This window comes from Anabrus simplex, chromosome 3, assembly GCF_040414725.1.
Source record: "Anabrus simplex isolate iqAnaSimp1 chromosome 3, ASM4041472v1, whole genome shotgun sequence".
In the NCBI taxonomy this organism is placed as follows: Eukaryota; Metazoa; Arthropoda; class Insecta; order Orthoptera; family Tettigoniidae; genus Anabrus; species Anabrus simplex.
Genome location: NC_090267.1, coordinates 249,687,563 through 249,710,052, shown reverse-complemented (window position 1 = coordinate 249,710,052; position 22,490 = coordinate 249,687,563). Strand labels below are relative to the sequence as shown.

At 40.2% G+C, this 22,490-nt stretch overlaps 1 protein-coding gene across 1 annotated transcript in view; it reads right to left on the bottom strand.

The window, feature by feature from the left end:
- form3 (formin 3) overlaps positions 1 to 22,490 on the bottom strand; it is a 962,880-nt gene that overhangs the window by 161,011 nt on the left and 779,379 nt on the right. The window contains exon 5 of the mRNA XM_067142982.2: positions 11,328 to 11,361. Within this exon, the coding sequence (XP_066999083.2) occupies positions 11,328 to 11,361 (34 nt within the window). The remainder of the gene's footprint in view (positions 1 to 11,327; positions 11,362 to 22,490) is intronic.

Sequence of the window (22,490 nt, the reverse complement as noted above, 5' to 3'; positions counted from 1 at the left end):
AGTCTTATGACGACGATGGGATAGGAAAGGCCTAGGAATGGGAAGGAAGCAGCCGTGGCCTTAATTAAGGTACAGTCCCAGCATTTGCCTGGTGTGAAAATGGAAAACCACGGAAACCCTCTTCAGGGCTGCCGACCGTGGGATTCGAACCCACTATCTCCCGGATGCAAGCTCACAGCCGCGCGCTCCTAACCGCACGGCGAACTTGCCCGGTAGTGAAAGGAAGAAAACAAAAACAATTAGTATTCTATCTTGACAATTCTTGTCGCAGAAATGAATGAAACATCACAATTCAGAAAATATTTTCCCCGGCATCAGCCTAAATGACTTTAAAAAGATTACCCATAAATAATAGCATAATTTCAATCTTCTTGGGAAAAAAAGAAATGACAAGGAAACATTAAAAAAATAATTCTTTAGAGTAGAATCCCGCCAGAAAGGAGATATCAATTTCCATTTGCACAGTGAACACAGACAAAAAAAAAAAAAAAAAAAGCAAAATTGTGTCGTAAGTAATTAAAAATCTAACTAGATGGATGGAAGGAAATTTTTTGACGGTCCTTGTTGCTACACAAGCTACACCATTATAAACATCTATGTATTTTTGCACGATCCCTGTGATCCTTCTGTCAGAAAAGCTATTCAAACGGCAAGTTGTTGATAATGAAACATTGATTACGGACCTCATAAAAAATGTATGCAGAAAGGCCACGATTATCTGTTATATCAAAGATCCATACATAATCCTTTAGGGGCTGCCTGGCCGAGGCGGTAAAGGCGTGCTCGGTTGGCCCGGAAGGACGTGGGTTCGAATCCCCGTCAGGAAGTCGTAGAATTTAAGGAATGAGATTTCCACTTCCGGAGGTACATATGGCCCTGAGATTCACTCAGCCTACACCAAAAATGGGTACCAGGGGGGGGGGTCAAAGGCGGCCGGGCGTAAAGCTAACCACTCAACCCCATCACGTGCCGAGGTTAACAATGGTGGAAGCCTTTACCTTCCACTCCTCCAAGGGCCTTCATGGCCTGTACGGAACTGACTTTGCTTTATACATACTCCTTTATTAAGATAGTGACACTGAGATCTGATTCTTATTTCAAGATGAAAAGGTCTGACTCTTCGACGAATTAAGGTATCAGCTAATGAGAGGGAAGGGCTATACATGTCTGCAATACTGAATGACTACCTTAGCCATGCAAAACAAAAGTTGTCCAAGAGAGGTTGGATAGGGTAGATAAAGGATATGAGGCTAGAAAAACTAACTGGAAGCAATCACAGACTCGTCTGGGTCCCCGTTGTCGCCACTTCACACTCTAGTCCTGAGCGAGACGAAACAACACGTTGATATCCTGTCATTGTACAGAGTCCTTACTGAATTATGCTATTCATTAGGTTCGAGTCTCAAGGTTCTAAAATGGTGAAAAATATAGTCTAACTGATGGCTTACTTTTTGTTTAAAATTGATGTTATAGTCGAACAGAGAACAAATTTAAAAAATATCATTAAAACCTTGATACTTTCACAGTGCATTATCAGATCATAAGACCATGAGACATCATAGCTGATCATGAACTTCAGGTCTGGAATGAGAGAAGAGGCAAAACCACTGTGCTTGAAAATACTTTTGCATTCGCCAGACCATTTACTTTTCGTTTTCAAATTGTTCCCCTGGCTGAAACGTACACTTAAATAAAGGCGATATTATGGCATTTGAACACATCATTGGGTCGCGATCCGACCTTAGGAGCGCACTCGGTTCGTCGTTGTCCTCCTCCAAGGTGGGGGTCGGTGGCATGTGAGGATGCTTAAAATTGATAAATCTGTAGGCTTTCGGCATGTTAAGAACTCGTGCGGTAAAAAATGCTAACCCCTACTGCCAACCCTCAAAATCTATAGCAATTGAAGGGATGCTACGCAAACATATCATAATTAATCTATAATAAAGTTTGTATTGATGTATCTATTTCATGTTTCTGACTCAAGTAAATAAATATGTAGAAAGATCTATGAATACATTTACAAATATTCATCATCATCATCTTCCCCTAATTTCTTTTCCTTCAGATCTTCTCGTACGTTGTTTGCCCACCTCCTTCTTGGTCTCTCTTATTTCTAGTCCCATCCACAGACATATCCATCACTCTCCTCCCTACATAGCTTTCATCCCTTCTCATAATGTGCCCATACCATAGCAGTCTTCTCTCCTGTACTTTCTTATATACTGTACTTCTGTCACTTTAACTGTTCCTCTGATTTTCTCATTTTTGATGCGGTCCATTCTAGTGACACCACTCATCCATCTTAGCACTTTCATCTCTGCAACATCTAATTTATTAAATTGTGCCTTCGTTGTTGCCCAAGTCTCTGCACCATACAGCATGACTGGCCTCACTGCTATTTTGTAGGCTTTTCCTTTAACCCTTATGCCAAGTCTTTTGTCACACAGGATGCCAGACATTCTTTTCCAGTTCATCCAGGCAGATTGCACTCTGTGGTTAATCTCCGTGTTTAGTTTGCCATACTTAGACAAATAATATTCATTGTATGTTATATAGTATTCACTGTGGTTCAAAGTGCTTGGGGCATTCAGAAATGATTGGCACTACAATTTTTTCGTGTTCACAGGAACCATTTACTGAACAAACGGATACAGATTATATTACAGGTACTGCCCGCCAATGTCTATCCACTTTTGTCATCGTTCTGGCAGCTTCCGTATTTGCGTAGCAAACCATTCTTTGGGGGTATCCCGCTGCCACTGGTGGACAACTGCACGAAGTTCGAAGAACTCCGCTGGATCTGCACTGTACTGTTGCACCAACTGTTGGCATATCTCCACACGCTTCTGTTTCTTCGCAACGGCGAGGGAATGAGGCACACATTGTGCAACACCTTCTTCATCATCAAATCTTCATGGATGATGGTGTGGAGGGTTCCTCGTGATTGACTTGTTGCCTTATCTAGGTCTTCTTCTTTTTTCTCTTTTCCCTTTATGCCCTCGTAGGCGTCGGGTGCCTTATCTAGTTCGTCGAACATAATTCGCTTGTTTGTCCCATTATCAAGTCATTGACACGTTGGACATTGTTTGGTTCTACTTTACCAGCAATTAGTACCATTATGAAGGGCTGGTGACCTGGGCTATGGACCACTTCAGAGAACAAGCGTCATCGATTTAGGGTTTTGTTATGGAAGCAGTCCCTTGTCCAGTTTATACCATTGTTTTAAGTTATTTTGTGGCAAGGTGGGGCATTGAGGGTCGGATTCACTGATTGTTTTAAGTTCATAATCATTGTTCATCGTCCTCTTTTTGAATTCTAGTGAGTGGATAGATTTTGGAATTATTTTAACTGCCAGTATCGTGAGTTAGACCCGCTGATTACTTATTTATTCTTTCATTCATTCATTCTTCATCTTCATGTTTTGATTCTGGTCAGTGGATGAATTTTGGAGTTTTAATTGTCATTACATTTCGTCTCATCTCGTACCGTGAGCGGCCGATGACCTAGATGTCTGGCCCTTTTAAACAACAAGCATCATCACCAGAGTAAGAGAAGAAGAGGAAGAGCAAGGCGACAATAGTTAACCTCATTTTTTAATGATAAGAGGTGTGGAACTAAATGAGATCACAGGGATAGTCGCCAATAGAGAATTGTGAAGGTACGTAATTAATTCAAAGAACCTTGCAGACTGAACGCATAATAGTCTATAACAGGGCTGGGCAGACTCGGTCTGCGCGTATGTGCCAAGGCGACTATGTACATGTCGATGGAATGAAAGTAGGTAAGCCTGCCGAATACAAGTTTCGTGACGATTGGTCAGTATCTTGCGGTACAAGATGGCTCAATTAAGCTCTTCTAAAGAGACTAGCAGCTGTACCCGTTCTTCACACGGGAATTTGCAATTGATTGAATGTTTCCTTCATTAATTTATGTGAAGTTACAAGTCTATATTCAAAATGATATTTTTCTACGAAAGCACGTGGCAGTAACGTGAATTATGATAAAGATGAACAAAGTAGAGACAGAATGAGGACGATTAGAGAGTTTATTGAACGGTACAGATTCGGATCCGAAGTTATGCGAGATTCTCGGTTACACATCGTTGTTTCTCCGACCACTGGAGTGGTGCTGTGCCTGGAGACTCATGAAACCCACCGTTGATGACAACCTCCCTTATTATCTGTTCTATCGAATAAAGTAAAGTGGCTATTTAGTTCTTCCCATTAGCCCTCCCTGAAGTGACACACACCAAGTGTTCCACAGGACTTCGACAAAAAATCCGATTTTTTGAAAGCATTTCCGTTATTTACAGTCGTATGATAAACACGTATACGACATAAAATAACGGAAATAACACATTCGTAAACGTTTGTTAGATACAGTCTTTCGATAGACTTAATTTAACAAATATATATTAAGGTTGGTCATGTATATTTTGTGGCAGTGTAAAATCACTGTTTCGATCCTCTTAGAAACCCCCAGTCTATTCAGTGATTTAGAAAAAACCAACTGATGTACCCGTGCTTCGCTGCGGAGTGTACATTTTATACAGAATTCTAGGTTAGGTAATGTACACGTTGTGAGTAAGATTGCCTTACATTGCATAGCTCTTAACGTTACCCTAGAAACGGGACGGCGAAGTCACCGAACGCTTTTTTTGTATGAAGACTGGGTTAGGGAATTTTCATTGTAATGGTAGGCCTGCCATCAGTCACAATCAAATTGGGGAACTTTCATTATAATGGCAGACTCACTCTCCACCTGCCCTTGTTCATTACAATGACGCCAGTGGGAATGTCGCGATTAAAAGCAATGGTATCTAATTAAATACTCGATTAAATGAAAAACCACACATTTTCTCACTTTTAACGAACAGTAGTATGCTGCCGATCTGACAGTCGAAATTTCCAGAGCTGGAATGACCAGGCCGCAGACAGCCGTGAGCCGTGAACACTCTTTTATTTTAGGGGGGTGGAGGGGGGTGAAGAGTGGATAATCCCAGGACAAAAACTATGCCCTTTTACTCATCTGTTTCCTAGGAGTACTGGATGAGTTGGAAAATCTTAATTCACGACACTGAGGGGGGAATCTCTATCTGAATTTGAGGCACATTTTTCCTCCAAGCCAGAGGAGAAATCCCCCCTTGGCTGCGAATTTGGAATAAAATGAATGTAAAACTTAATAATAGTGAAGAGGAAGAAGCTTTTCTGAAGAAGCGGCTTATTTCTGGGTTGAATTTGGAGTTATTTAGTGAATTGCGGCGCTATAATTTGGAATAGGCCGAAATTGTAATTCTAGACCAGGTCATTAGCAAGCCTCCGCCATTATTCCGTTAAATGTGCACAATGATCAGTCCAATCAGCGTGTCAGAGTAGGGATCGAATAGCTGGAATGCTATGATGAACCAGTGTGTTTCTTACTAGCAGTTTCAGAAAATGTATGAACCAGAGGAATGGTATGCTGCAGAAGAAGGTTATCTAACTCCCCTGCCATTCTCACCAATATTCAGGCAGGCTGTTATACTCAGCACGCAGCTGTAATCCCATCTATCGGAGATGAGTGGCAGCATAAGAGATAAAGAACATCACAACAAACAATGGTCAAAGTAATGTTATTGTTGATCAATTTTATGAGCTTTCGATATTGTAGGCCTTTACATTTAGTTTTCTTCCGACTCTGAAATACCACTCTTATCATAATCGGTACGGTAAAACTGAATAAAACATAAATGATCGGAAAACTGTATTCCCTATCAATTTTGTTATGTAGTACTTTTCGATAGGACCAATAATATAGACATTTAAAAACTAAATTTTAGGTGCCTTCCCCTAAACTACTATTTCATCCAGAGTGAATACAATTATTGTTTACAGCTTAGACTGTAGTTTCTTATTCCCAGACTCTATATACCTATTTTCATTAAATTCTGTTTACCCCTTTTTCTCGTGGCTCGGCGCTGACATGCACTTAGCAACTTAGCAACGAAAATACAAATTCATGAATATCTCTGTTATCATAGGCGGTACGGAAAAAATGTTTAAGACATAAATGATCGGAAATGTAATTCTATATAACTTTAGTTATGCAGTATTTTTTGATAGGACCACTAATAACAAATATTTGAGAATTAAATTTTAGGCCTTCCCCTAAACTACCATTTCTCTCAGCGTGAATAAAATTATTTATGGCCTAGATTGTAGTGGCCCATTTCTCGACTTCACATACCGATTTTCATTAAATTCTCTTCAGTCCTTTTCGCTTTATGCGTGTACAGACGGACAGATAGATAGACAGACATTACGGAAAATAAAAAGTGCATTTCCTTGTTACTGTGGACACAGATACAGAAATACCATTCTTTTTAAATTCTGAGCAATGTACAGGCAAAACTCTTATTATATATATATATTGGCTCTAAAACCTTCTCCAGGACAGGTAAATTCTAAATATGAAGTTTAGTAGAAAGATGTCTAGTAGTTTTCTAGTTACAAGAACTCAGACAAACAGACAAAATGACAAACAGACACCAAAGCTAAAAAATATGTAGATGGTCATCATTAGACCTGAAACGGACAATCGTACGAAAATTTCGCCAAACTGCATATATCAGTCTAGGTCAAATTTCTTAATGTTCAATTTTTTCTCTTAACTTTGCAGCAAACAGTGTCAGTAACTGGAACCTGTCTATGCCCACATTCAAGTATCTCGCAGATAGTGTGAACTGAACATGAATGGTTATGTTGAAAGAATATTTAAATATATTTACAGAAAAGGTAAAAAAATGGACGTGGCTCATATTTGCATAGCTAAGTAACTAAGCTGCTTAGGATAAACCGCCGTGAGGTAGTGGGGTCTCTATGTTTTTCAACGCCATATTGCTTCCCTCTATGTACCAGCATGGGTGCGTACACGCGCCCACCTCTAGTGTATAATGATGTATTATTGTATGTATAATATTAATTGTGCCAAGTGAGCTATACGTGGGTCGTAGCAACAAGCTTGCTTTCGGGAGATCGTGGAGTGGAACTCTTATCATCGGTAGTCCTGGAGGTTATTTTCCGTGGATTCCCATTCAATGAAGGCAAATGCTATAACTGTACTTTATTTAAGGCCGTGAACTTTACCAACCCGGCCCAACTCTTTCCCATCCAAGCGTTACCGAAATGCTGTCAATATTAGAGTGACGTTAAACCGCTGGCACAAAACTAAATGTTGCCATGATATGTTACCAATTAAATCTTCTAATTCCAGACAAACCCCAACCCAAAAAGCATATGCATGTTAAAAAGGCAGAAAAGCACCGACAATTCACTGTCAGCTCTGTTAAAAGGGCCTATCTTTCGAATATCTTCCACAACACTAAAGATGGAGAGTTTCATTTACGGAAGGAGGAGGGAAAAAGATATAGAACACTGTGATGAGCGTCTATTAGTTCGGAACAATCCGCTTCCGGATTCATAAATAATAAGTGCCACACAGACGCTGTTCTTACAATGGCTTATCCGTGCAAGAAATGTGGGCACTAGATATGTCTAGCTCACGCAGAGTGTTAGTAAACTAAGGCTGGGTACATGTTATCGGCGGTGGAGTGAACGTACCTGAACAATGGGTCGTGAGCCTACGGAGCTATTTTAGTCTCACCTCTTATTAAAGCTACTGAGAAACATGACCCGTCGTGCTATGCAAATGTAGGGTTCACGACTTGGTACAGTGGTCAGCCGTGGCTGTACTACTGTAGACTGCAGACCCTGTGCTCGCAGTAGCCCAAAATCTTAGCCGGCGGTGTAGCTTTCACTACAGTGTGACATTTCTTTCGTTACCAATTAACACAACGAAGGAAGGAAGGAAGGAAGGAAGGAAGGAAGGAAGGAAGGAAGGAAGGAAGGAAGGAAGGAAATATGCTAGGAAATTATTGGAATAGTCTTAGGCCCTATTCACAAAAACGTTAATAGCTTCAGGAAAAATTACTATAATATCAAGATAAATCTCTATGTGGTGTTGTTGTAAATACATATTAAGCTAGCAATAAGTCATTGTACATTTCAATCTACAGTAAACCGTAGTGTTAAAATATTTGAAATATTTAAGTTATACGCGAATTTCTATTCCATCGTTTAGTGATTATTATGATACATTATTTGTAATGGAATATTTAAAAAAAAAATATTGTATTCTGTAAATCTTGTGTGATTTATTGCGTAACCATAATGCAATTATTATCTTAACGCTACTTGCAATGGAATATTTTAAGTTGTATTATTTTTCTAGTTTGGGTGAATTCCTGTGTAAATTATTGTAATTGTTACACATATTGTAAATAATATTTAATTTTCATGTATTTTTTGTTTGTTTACTGTTTTCATCATTGCTTTTTTAGTCTTTTTCTTTCATAATCACGTGACTTCTTGGTGTTGGTATAGTTTCTTGTAAATCGAGCAAATTGGCCGCATTTTTTGGATCACGAAGCTCTGAGTTTTCATTCGAAGGGTGGTGGGTTCACACACCACTATCAGCATCCCTGGAAATAGTTTTCCGTGGTTTCCTATTTTCACACCAGGCAAATACTGGGACTGAATCTTAATTTCAGCTATGGTCGCTTTCTTCCCAATACTAGCCCTGTCATATCCCATCAATATATGACCTGTCTGTGTCGTTGCGACGTAGAAAAAAATAGCGAAAAAGTGAAGAAAAGAAGTTCACGTAATATTTTGTTTTAATGTATTTATTTATTTGTTGTATTTCCCATTGTTGTTATGTCATGTATGCTTTAATTTAATTTCGTTGCTGTGCTAGTGAAAGCAAGCGTTGTCACGGGATATCTCCAAATTGAAGGGCTAATTTCAAATGTGACGCAACTCCACTTTTTTCGGATTTCAAACTGAATGTGGAAATACATTCCCACCCCACAATAATTCTTTATCATTGGGAACGTATTTAATTCCAAAGTGGAGTATATCTTGGTTAAATGTTCATCGCCGTAAGACTTACCTGTGTCGGTGTGACGTAAAACAAATAACAAAAAAAAGCTTGGTTAAATGGCACCTAAATGTTTTTATTTCCAAAGTGACGCAACTTCCCGCTATTTATATTTCCAAAGTGCCGCAACTCCACACTACCATACCCCGGCGCGCGCATATCACGTGACCACTTACCGATTGTGGCGACACTCTGCTGGCGGTTTTCTAATTTATCTGAGGTTTTCTGTAATAGTGGCGAATATTAGTGAAAGTGGCGATGTTGGATGAAGAAATTACGCGTGGAAAAGGAAACGAATACCAGCAGAATGCCAGAAAAGTAAGGACAAAATTAGAAGGTGTGGAAGTGATGGTCGGCAGGCGGCGATCATGTGTAATCGTAATGATAAGCTATGTTAGGCCCAGAGGTTTCATCAGCTTTTTTTATAACTCAAGACAATCAGCTTTGATTGTTACCAGTCATATGTTAGGTTTTGCTAAATTAATTTTATGTTCTTCTGTATAGTAGCATTTTTATTTTCTATTCATAAGCATTTTTAAATTCATAAATTGTGAGTAAATACAACATTTTTGTGAAGTATTTGATTAAATATATCATTAAGCATTGTATTTGAAAGTTTTAGCACCTAAAGTGTAACCTAGCCTACGCCGTTCCAAATACTTTGCGTTGCCAACCCCCTTTAGTTCCAAAGTGACGTACATTCAAGACCCTCGCCCTCTATTTTGATGGTATTATTTGCACTAGAATTTTTGCCACCATGACAAGTATATTTTATTCAAAGTGATGTAGCTGCATAGAAAAAATGAAATCCATTTGCTAAAAATTGCGTTTCCTGAAAAATTTCATTTCTTGGAGATGCGTCACTTTGGAAATAAGCCCTTAAATTGTAATGCAATTTTTACTACTACTACTACTACTACTACTACTACTACTACTACTACTACTACTACTACTACTAACATTAATCGTCGAGACCGCATCCACCTCTCGGTGTTCAGGATGCAACTAAATCCTATCTTTTGCTCGGGTCCTGGCTTGCTAGTTGCTTTTTCACGTCGCGCCGACACAGATAGGTCTTATGGCGACGATGGGACAGGGAAGGACTGGGAGTGGGAAGGAAGCGGACGTGGCCTTAATTAAGGTACAGCCCCAGCATTTGCCTGGTGTGAAAATGGGAAACGAGTCCTGGCTTCCCTCCAGTCAATCCCTCTTGCAGTCAGTGTGTCCTGGATGTTTCGCTCCCACATCATCGTCGCTTGCCTCCAGGTTTTGTTTCTCAAGCCATTCGTGGGTATATATGATCTGGCATCCTCAGAAGATGACCAAACCTACGGAGTTATGTTTCCTGAAATTCTTCCATAGGCTTCTCGTTAAGGCTCGCCCTAGTAGCCGCACTGCGGATCCTGTCCCATCCGTTCTTCTCAGGTACCTCATCGCTGATGCTTTTATTCAACTCCGTTGATGGGTTGTGAGTGTCCACGACTAGGAATACAGCATATGAGTTGATTAGGAAGGTAGCCCGTACGATAGACGTCAGTTTCGTCTTCGTATCGACGCCCCCCCCCCCCTCACTCTCCCCAATTGATGGCATGGAACAACTGCCTTGTTGCTCCAACTCTGTCGTTGATTTCGTTGTCGATCTTCCCGTTCTGGCCGAAGACCGTTCCAAGGCCATACATGAGTTTTATCCTGATTAGTGTTAAGAGCTAAAGGTCCGACTCCTTGGCTTGCTGATCATCGTTGAGGCCTTCGGTTCAGAGAATCCCGAGTTTGATTCCCTGCCAGGTCGGGGATTTTAATCGTGCCTGATTAACTCTTCTTACTCGAAGACTAGTTGTTTGTTTGTCCCAATACTCTCTTCTTCATTTTCAGCCAACATACCACACCACCAATAATGAATACATCCCTCCATATAGGGTAGGCGTCAGGAAGGGCAACCGGCCGTAAAACAGGGTCAAATCCACATGTGCGGCACAGTTTACACTCGCGATCCTACATGTGTGGGAAAAGTTGTAGTATAAGAAGAGGAATAAATGTTTAAAGAGAGAAAGGTTGACCAGTTTTTCTTTCCCTTAAAACAAAAATGGACACCTTGAAAAAACACAATGACACGAGTAATGTAGGTGGTTCAATAACAGGGTGGTAGTGGTGAAAATGGAGTATTTCCTTTTTTCTATATAGTTATAAGATCCTACTCTAACGTCCTGATATCCAGATGGAACCATATTTTTTCATTATACATATGAGTAAAATAAACAGTCGTCCAATTGTCACGAGTGTCATAATTGGTAATAATGAATATTCTCTCACAAGTCAAGTAGTCAGACGGAACTGAGATGTACCGTACTTACCTTAGGTCATTGAGGACGGGAAGAAGTTTCAGACCTGAAATGAGAAAATACAGAGAAACAATCAGAAATGCCCTGGAAGTGATGGACAGTTTAAACAGTAACAAGTTTGTGATAGTTGTGGTGTGCTTGGCCAAGCGGTTAGATTTTCGGTCATCGACGTGAACAATTCAATCCTATATGCCCCTGACTGTGGCGTTTGTAATTCGTGATAGATAGGATTTCATAATAAATCAAGAACAAGCAAGGTTTTGGTTTTACTCTACTGTGAGTATCGTGATTATAGCCACGGGATCTACAGATTTATTTCACTTTTTTGCATTCAGCAGTGGAAAATTTAGGGTACATGGCCGTCTTTGACACTTAACTGCGTATATTACAAGGTAATGAAAGGGACGCAGTATGGCTTCTATATAACGAAAATGTATATTGCGATAAACACAGAACTGAGATGTTCCGTACTTACCTTAGGTCATTGAGGATAGAAGAAGTTTCAGAAGTTACACTATATTTTTGTAAGCTCTCGGCAAATTTCTTATTTTTATAAAGTAAATTGCTAGTCATTTCAGTGACGAAGAAATTTTAAAAAACCGCGTTGTAACGATAGGTATCTCCAACTTAAATGGTCATCGGAAAGCGTTAAGCTGGTCCCTGCGGATGGTAGCAGGTGTGGGTAACCACCCGAGGGTGGAACTCTCTATGACTCGATTGAAGACAGAAGTAAACAACTCTAAATATAGCTAGATTTTTCATTTTTTTTCTAGTGCTTGAACGTCTGTTCAGAGTAAGTCAATACGTTTGGAAATAAAATTAACAGCGATTAAACATTCAGATGATGGAATGAAACAAACTGTTCCAAAAATAATTAATCTTTGCTATCTTTGATGGAAACATTTTTTAAAAAGAAAACAAGTTGAGGAAATGTGCTATGATCCTAAAGTTAGGCCCTGCGCAAAAGTGATTTAAGACGGCAGTTTCAGATGTGGATATGGTTACAATAAAGTGGTTTCACTAAAGGAGGGCTCAAGAGGTTCTATAGATCTTATGCATGTTACCTACAATTGATATGGACAGTAGGTCAAACAGTAGACTACATGCACATTTCTACTCCGCGCGTATAACAATAACTGTGATATAACAATACGATCTGCTAGGGCCAGAAATATCTTATACTTATGTATGACATTATTAACATTCATGTATAAAACAAATAATTACATTTAATAACATACTTAGAAAACGTAAGAAAGAACGAAAGCAATGATCACCAAACAGAAATACGAAATATAATACAGCATCCTCGTATTATTCTGGCCGCTTGCAGCTGCACAGTGGCCTCTGGTGCGCACCATTCGCCTGTCGACACTGCAATCCCTTCGACGGGCCAATTTTCCACTACATTGCATTCGGCTGACTTTGGACCCGAGCTTATCACTATACGTCAGTGGGCGAGTGAGCAGTCTGTGCCCGTGGGACTGTTTCGCTCAACAATGGGCCTATGGTGGTGATTAGTTGTCAACATAGTCAACATCTCAAAGAAGAGTTTCAACGAGTTCATAAGAATTGGTCAAGATGCTAAATTGCTGGTAGCCTTGTCCGTTCATCCGATTTATATTGAATGTGTTGATGCATGTAATTGTGTGCGCGTAACTTTACGGTCAGATGCCTTTTCTGGCGCCATCCCTATTTGGAGGGAATTGCTATTGTATGTTTCTTCAGTGGTTGGTAGTGTAATGCTGTATGTATAAAGGTGTTTGTGTTAAGATGAACAGAAATACCGGTCCCCGAGCCAGAGGAATCAACCAGATATAGCTAACATCCTGGTCCCGATCGAGAATCGAACCCAGGACTCTCTGACCCGAAGTACACTACGATGATCATTCAGCCACGGAGCCAGACTATAATAATAATAATAATAATAATAATAATAATAATAATAATAATAATAATAATAAGGGTGTGTAACACAGTGGTGAAGCCACTGGCCTTCAATCCAGACGACCAAGGCTTGAGTCCCACCAAATCTCAATCGCGGACTGGAATTTTCACTTGAAAATCCTCGCCATTAATTTAGTATATTTTTACTTCATTGTATTTACCCATGTACACATCGATATATTTATATATGTTTGCTCGCGCGGTTCACGTCACGTAACTGTGAGCTTGTGTTCGGGAGTTGGTGGGTGCGAGCCCCGCTGTCTGCAGTTATGAAAGTGGTTTTCCGTGGTTTCCAATTTTCTTACTAGGAAAATGGTGGGGATGTACCTCAATTAAGGCTACGGTCATTTACTTCCAGTCCGAGTCCAGTCCTAAACCGTCGTCGCTTATGACCTGTCTGTACTGGTGCGGCGTAAAACAGCAAATTCCATGTTATCAATGTCCTGTTTTTGACTGCACAACCATGCGAGTATTCGTATTCTTGTCGTTGATTTAAAACGTGTAGAAGCAAAATTAACATGAATTCATATTTAAACCGTGACTCTGTACGTGGGGGATGACTTCATGCATGGTGTCCACTGCCTGTGATAAAGGACACTAAGAGGGATGGCCCACGAATTTTCTCAACTTGCAAATGTGGCATGGACCAATGGAATGATTTGTTCCAGTCTCATTAGTTTCATATTTTGTATTATGCGTACTCCCTTGTACGTTTCTTTGAAACAATAATCAACACCATCACCTCAATTCAAATTCAATTCATGACAGAACAGAGAATCGAACTTGAGCCGATCCGGTAGGTAATTACGACCTGTCCCAAACAGATTAGCGGCTACCTTGTCATTAGAAAAAGTAGCAGTTTAAGAATGTTATTTACAAGAAAGCTTTCTGAACAAGAGCTGTATAAATTAGAAGTACTTTCATCATAGCATCGTATTACAACACAATCCTACACGTGCCTTTCAACAATTTGTTTATAAGACCCCTACTTGAGAATCGCTTATGTAACTCACAACATATATTGATACATTTAAGTCATGAGTCTGTTACCATGTTTGTTTATAGAAGAGGCAAAATCTCTTATGAGACACCTAACCACACCGTCTAAAGGAACTCTAACACGTCGGAACATGAATATATGATGGGAGCGCCTGACGTTACTGCAACCCACATCTCACATATCATTAGCGGGTTAGAGAAAAATTCAGGCACTAGCCGTCAGTAAGTCAGACGTGAAAGCTCGGTCCATCCTTAGGGCAGTGGTTACGAAAATTAGTGGAACACCTCGCATAGATACCATTATTATTAATTTAGTCTTATTTGGTATTGGTATTATGATAACTCCTTGTTAAGGCGTAGAAACATGAGTAGTTTTTAGCTGTACCTAAGAGTAGACTATTAATATATATATATATATTTTTGCCTGTAATTGTGATGCTACACTATATTGCGCGTCTAAAAACTATCTTGAACATGTTTAACACAGGACATCAAGTTCATACGATCTGATTATCTCAAGGTGATGTAAAATTAATTTTGTAATTTTAAGTGATTGTTGATCACATACACGGGATCTCCAGTTTTACGTGGAATCATAACCATAGGAAATTATAATTCTTTTTATAGATGCAGATAACAATACCCAGGGTTCGAATCCTGTCTGCCTAGCAAGCATCCAGTGACAGGATAATTATACAATAACACAATATTACAGGATGCCTTAAGGTTTAGATACGGGATATCAGGCGCCACCATTGTCACGCAGTGTTTAGTATATTAGCTCTCCGATAGTTTCATCAAATGTGGTCCGTTATTTGACTCTTCCGTACAAGGAATGAGAAGCTAGGAGACGAGCATAGTCAGGTTATTGACACGCAAGTCGAAAGTTCCTCGACGATGATATAGAAACCGATGGCAGGGACACCACTCAGTATACGAATCACGGATACACTGAGAGAGATTTCTGCGCGGTTCGGGGCGCGTAGTTGGGAACTTACATTTGAAAGGTGTCAGGTTAAGACCACAGTCACTTTCTTCCCAGTCCTAGCCCTTTCCTATTCTATCTCCGGCAACGCCTGAGTTAGTGCCACTTTATACCATTAGCAAAAAAGCCGGGAATATGAAAATAAACGTCCTGATAATCCAAGTGCTTTACATGGATGCTAAAAACTACGTATAAGCTATATCCAATTAGAAAATGTGTGGATACGCCTTACTCACTCATACTGATATGCTTTCTAGCCCATGTAAATGTCGGAATTGGAGGGATAGTAGTGAAAGAACAGTGCGGTATAGCAGTATCTACAAGGTTATGTCTACTTTTGCCCATGGACAGACGAGAGGAGAATTTTTAGACGTGGAAGAGAGAATAAATACATGGTTTTCTTGTGACAAAAGTTTGTTCCTGTGAATAAAAATCTTCCCTTATTTATCAAAAGCAAACTAGTTTGTAATTTTACGTGAATATTGTGACAATAGCCATAGGGCCTGTACTTTTACGCGGAAACCGACTCACAGGAACGCGACATTTCATTAAAAACCCAAACGCCTTGGCTGGGATTCGAACCACGGGCAAATTGGCTCTCACGCACCTTTCCATCAGAACCAAATCAAACCGAACCCCATGACACAACAGCCCCGAAGGGCAATTGCCTACCAAGCGACCGATGCTCGGCCTGAATATTACGAGGTGTCATGTGGTCAGCACGACGATTCCCCTCGGTCGTTATTCTTGGCTTTCTGGACCGGGGCCGCTATCATACCGTCAGACAGCTCCTCAGCTGTTATCACGTAGGCTCAGTGTACCTCGAACCAGCCTTCATATGCAGGTAAGAAAATCCCTGTCCTGGCGAGGAATCGTACCCGGGGCATATGGGTAAAAGATAAATATCCTAACCCTACATCGAGGAGCCGGCGAACCTCCCCTATATATTTATTACTAGGGAAGACTAAGAACGGATAGTAGGTAGAGAATTGCGGAGACTGTTAGCTCATTCACAGATGCTTACAGAGAGAACGCTGAAGGACATAACAGTCTATAGTGAAGGTGTATAACCCATTGTATGAGTAGTTACCGGCGGGATTCGAGCGAACTAACACAAATGTTGTGTGTGGCTCAGTAGGTTGAATCAGAGCACGCGATACAATCTACATACGTGCATCTTTGAGCCACTAGCTCTTTTTTTAAATACTTTTTTTATATTTATAACTTGCTTTACGTCACACCGACACAGATAGGATTTATGGCGATGATAGCATAGGAAAGGGTTAGGAGCATGAAGGAAGCGGCCTTGGCTTTAATTCAGGTACAACCCCAGCATTTGTCCGGTGTGAAAATCGGAAACCACGGAAAACCATCTTCAGTGTTGTCGACAGTGGGATTTGAACCCACTATCGCCACTAGCCCGAAGCTCGTTGGATGCAGTGTTGCTATTCTGTATTAGAGGGCTTGTAATCATTCGAGGAAAGTATACAGAATCTGACATGTTATTGTATTTACAACGCAGGCGCCTCCGAAGAAAACAGGCGAAGTGCTCCGATTTCAGAGTAGGAAGTTAATATAAGCCTATAATGTTCTACAGTATCGTAAGGGGGAAGAGAAGAGAGGTCTCGCAATTGTTCTCCAAAAACTGCAGAAAGGTCTGCTAAAGCTATCGGTAGAAGTGAAAGGGCTGTAGGCCTACGTAATATTTCCAGGCTGTGTGAAAAGGCCGCAGATGTGTGATTCATACTTTCTTTGTTAAAAGGTCAAACACAAATCACTATATGAATTCACCATTAAACAGAATATGTCAGTCAATTAATAAAATTCCAAACGTGGACATATTTCACGAGGAGAGTATCTTGTTAAGGTCAGTCAGAGGGGAACTCACACAGAGAGAAGACATAAATTAAACAGAGTAGCATCCTGTGTGCCATGAATAATTTAGCTCTTAGATGAATTTAGATTAGCAATGTATCTTTAGGAGAAAATACAATAATAAGTTGAGACGCACACTTATCATTCTCCGTAGTTCATATGTATAGCATTAGGTTTCATATTTTAATTTTTATTGTAAATTATTTATAAAATTAGAAATAAGAAATGGAAAAGTTCTGTAAGTGGGCAGAAATGCCTGTTGAACAATACATACATACATACATACATACATACATACATACATACATACATACATACATACATACATACATACATACATACATACATACATACATACATACATACATACATACATACATACATACATACATACATACATACATACATACATACATACATACATACATACATACATACATACATACATACATACATACATACATACATACATACATACATACATACATACATACATACATACATACATACATACATACATACATACATACATACATACATACATACATACATACATACATACATACATACATACATACATACATACATACATACATACATACATACATACATACATACATACATACATACATACATACATACATACATACATACATACATACATACATACATACATAAATAAATAAATAAATAAATAAATAAATAAATAAATTAAATAAATAAATAAATAAATAAATAAATAACAGTCCTCCTCGTCGGAAGAAGACAGAGCTTGGCGAATTCGATATGTGTGTTGTGCGACGAAAATTTCTGGAATTTTATATAGTTCGCAAAGACATCCTCACTTTTCATATACTTCTTCATGGTGTCAAAAGAAAAATACCCTTTATAGGAAGGTAAAACACATTCTGGAGACATAAAAATGATTGGGGTGAAAACAAAATCTTAATGGTGCAAGAATGTGAGACATGTGATGGAGCGTAGTGATACTGTTGCACGACGCGCAACATTTCTCCATGCACTGATACAGATTGACAATCGACCTAGCAGGCCTATCGTGTTCACAAATGAGACATGGGTTCATACCTACTGCACGGTAAAGAAGTGCTGATGACACGAATACGTTCCAGCGAATGGTGGACCAAAGAGCAGGACAACGAGCTATTACGGTTCAAGCGGGTGATGAAATGTATTATTCAAGGTGCAGAGTTGATTTACGATTCGAAGTAGTAGTCACAGGTTTAAGAAGATAAAATCAACAGCAAAAATTATACTAAGTGACTGTAAGAGCGACTCATCGCAAACCTTTCGCTTGGCAGAATTGTAGTCTTTTAGAATGAATACGCCATATCAGATCGTTCAGGAAAACACACTTCCCTCATGTGCTGCTTGCAAAGGCATTTTACTGTCGTTGTTGAAGATCAACAAAATCGTTGTGACAGACATGACCAAGAGTGAGTAGTGTAACTTGTAGTAGCAAATAAAGCGCAACCTATGACCACGATAGACAGGATTTTGAAATACAATGGGTTTGCTGTGACGACGTTACCTCTCTATCACTGTGACCTAAAGCCAATAGAGACCGGGCGAGTTGGCCGTGCGGTTAGAGGCGCGCGGCTGTGAGCTTGCATCCGGGAGATAGTGGGTTCGAATCCCACTGTCGGCAGCCCTGAAGATGGTTTTCCGTGGTTTCCCATTTTCACACCAGGAAAATGCTGGGATGTACCTTAATAAGACCACGGCCGCTTCCTTCCAACTCCTAGGCCTTTCCTATCCCATCGTCGCCATAAGACCTATCTGTGTCGGTGCGACGTAAAGCCACTAGCAAAAAAATCCAATAGAACGCATTTGTAACTTAGTGGAAATAGCCACCTACGATGTCTCCAATATCTCACTGTGGGCTTTGAAAGAACAAACATGTCGCTGCATGCGAGCAGTAACCAAAGAAAATTGGATGAAAGAGTGTGAAAAGAATTGAAGATACCGAGAAAGAATACTAGCGCCGTGACGTACTAATGGAACAAGAGATTGAGAAAATAGTGATAACAATAATGTTCTGAAAAGTAGTAGTTAAGACAGTGACCAGGAACCCACTACCAGCACAGCTAAGCAGTAGGATGGTAGCTCGACCGATAGGGAAATTACAAGTTAAGTTTCACATGCCGTTCGGTAATGATTTTTTGTAAAATGTATGTTCTAGCCATTTCATTTTATTTAAATTTATTTCATTTTCTAAGTAAAAGGTTTCTTATTATAGTGATGTGTACATTGATGAATGTCTGCCTGGAGTAACGCTGCAATACGGAGTGCACTTTTCTCCCCGCTAATCTCCTGGCGTATTCCTACATCTCAATATAAACAGACGCCAGCGTCCATACGTTAACGGCAAACATTCTTGCAACGGGTATTCTGAATGTGTAATATTCATAGTAATGGTGATGACCAAAACTTGACATAAAGCTTGAAATATCCGAGCTGTTTCTAAGGATACTTATGAACATATTATCGCCACTGAATACGTCAGTGTGTGAAAAACCGACAGATGTAACTATGGTCCTTCGAGTGTCATAAATAATGTACTTAAATGACGTACTGATGCTGCTACAGTATTAGAAATTCTTAGATATACGGACATTTCGCTGCCCAAGTCAACACTCCCTTGGTAGGAAAAAATATAAGAAACTCTGTTTTTGGATCTCGAGATCTTATTCCTTAAGCTAACATTATTTTAAGATTTGGTAGATAATAATAGGAAGGAGAAGAAGCCTTCATTCTGTTTTAAACACATTCGGTGTTTCACGGTTAACACTAATACAAGGCAGAAAGATTTTAGATTTTAGCGACTCATCCCAAACCTTTCACTTGGCAGCACTGTAGCATTTTAGAATAAATGCGCCGTGTCAGATCGTTCAGGAAAACAAACTTCCCTCATGTGTTGCTCGCAACTGTGCAATCCGCATTCAGTTTATGTAAGAGGCTAGACTTTCACTCTTCTCCGTCCTCCAAGTACACGTCCGAAAGGATTATGGGGTCGATAAAGTGTGCTGACTGCCAAGATGATCACCATGGGTGTTGGGTGGGGAGGAACCTACATCAGTCGATCATAGCCAACGACAAAGCTCACCGGTTTGCGACTACTTTCCAGGCGAGCGTCCACAAAGATTCTGAGGGGCGATAAAGCGCATTGACTGGACGATTACCACAGGTGATAGCGGGGAGGAGCCGCCACCGATCAACCATGGTGTACGACGCAGCTCGTTGGCTTGCAGTTATTTCCCATCACACTGTTTGTTGATGTTCTCGGGGTGACAGCCAAACTTGGGAGGAGGTCAAGGAGTGTTCCTATAGTTTGAAGTTCAGTCTGTGACCTCGTCCCGGGATCGACTAAAGCCTCGGAGGTGTCAGCAAAAATAAGGGAAAATAGGGAACAACGAATTAAGCTTCCATTGCTTTTTACGCATCCGAAATAATTCTGAGGGCGACAAAGTACACCAACTTACTGGATGCTTGTCACGGGTGATGCCGTGGAGGGGCGATCACCACTACGGAAGCTTGCTGCGTTGTTCACTTAGGGTAGGGGAGCAGGAAGCCCTTGCTGTATTTGTATTCTTGGGATGACCGCCGAACTCGGAATGAGGTCAAGAGCTGGATATGTCAGCAAATATGTGTGGGCTATTGCGCACGTCCGAAAGGATTCTGGGGTGGCAAAGAATGGTCGGCATGGGTGACGGTGGGGAGGTGCCGCACCACCTTAAGATCTTGCTGAATTAGTCAACTGGGTTAAGGCGGCTGAATTATCCTCAGTTAATTGCAAGTATAACCCATGGCAATGGACTGGATATACTCCTATAAATTACTTCCTTTGGCTGAAAGACTGCTGGTGTCCTCCAGTTCCTAGCTTTGAAACGCGCTTCCGAAAGGATTCCAGAGGGGATAAGACGCACCAAATCTGTGTAATTTCACTTTGAAGACAAGCTTCAAAGTAGGACCTTTTTATAGCACCCAGCTAGGTCTGCCGAAAAATACTGTATATTGATTTCTCATACACTTCAGATGATGCGTGTTCAGTTGCTCTAAACCTAATCCTGCGTCCATACAATATAGATTAGGTGTTTTTCCTTTTTTCCAAAGTTTTTTCTATATACCATATGTATTATTCTTTCCTTAATGTAATGTTTAACGCTTCTGACACGATAAATCAACAAGTTGCTCTGAAGAGTTTCAAGTGTACATTTTTGTTTCGATGGTCAATAATAAAATCTGAGGGTAATTTTAAAACCACAACCCCTTGGCCTACCAATCGACCGTTGCTCAGCCCGAAATCCTGCAGATTATGACGTGTAAAATGGTCAGCGGGACGAATCTTCTTGGCCATTATTCTTGGCTTCCTATAAAGAGGCCGCTATCTCACCGTCAGACAGCTCCTTAATTGTTATCACGTAGGCTGAGTGGACCTCGAACCAGCCCTCAGATCCAGGTAAAAATCCCTGACCTGGCCGGGAATCAAACCCGGGGATTCCGGGTAAGAGACACGCATGCTACCCCTACACCTTGGGGCTAGCGGGTATTCAGTTTTACTGCGCTATAGCGGCAATTGGCTTTATAATTCCATGAAACATACTGTAGGTCTTATATTAGCCCTTTCTTGTCCCATCGTCCCCATAAGACCTAACTGTGTTGGTGCGACGTAAAGCAACTTGCGAAAAAAAAATGAGTTTGTTAGTATTGATCTCTCTCTGCTTCTCTTGCCAACTATGGCCGGTCTATTATATTTTCTGGCCAACCTACCCTCTTCGGTGGTGTAGGGGTATACAGTGCGAGTCTTTCCACTTTCGTAAACAGGTAAAACGCAAGAAGATGATAAGGATGGTAACAAACCAAAGATTTATGGTCCAGTTCACTATCGTTTTTTTTACTACAACTGCATGTTACTAAAACAGCAATTGCACATTCATGCCTGTATCTGACAAATCTAGAACAACTATCAGTCCTTAGTAATCCTGATTTCTCGCATCCTTGCGGATTTTTATTTTTATACAGATTTTACATGTTACATCTCATATCGGACTAAATGACGGCAACCCGTATCTCTGAAAATCGTAAAAGTGATTAGTCTGATAAAAAAACCACTAACATTAAAATTATTATTATTAACTGAATGTAATGTAATTGGATGACCTAGGGATGTTTAACGTAAATTGACAAGTCTCACGACTACAAGACACTGAATTGAACATGCACCGTCCTCAGAGGGGACATGACCCGCTATCTTGGGAGTAAACGGTAAATAACTAAGGTCGGAAGCACGTATTTTATACTGTTCTGTACAAGTAAGCACACAGTGAGGTATGTCGAGAGGGTCTCAATTT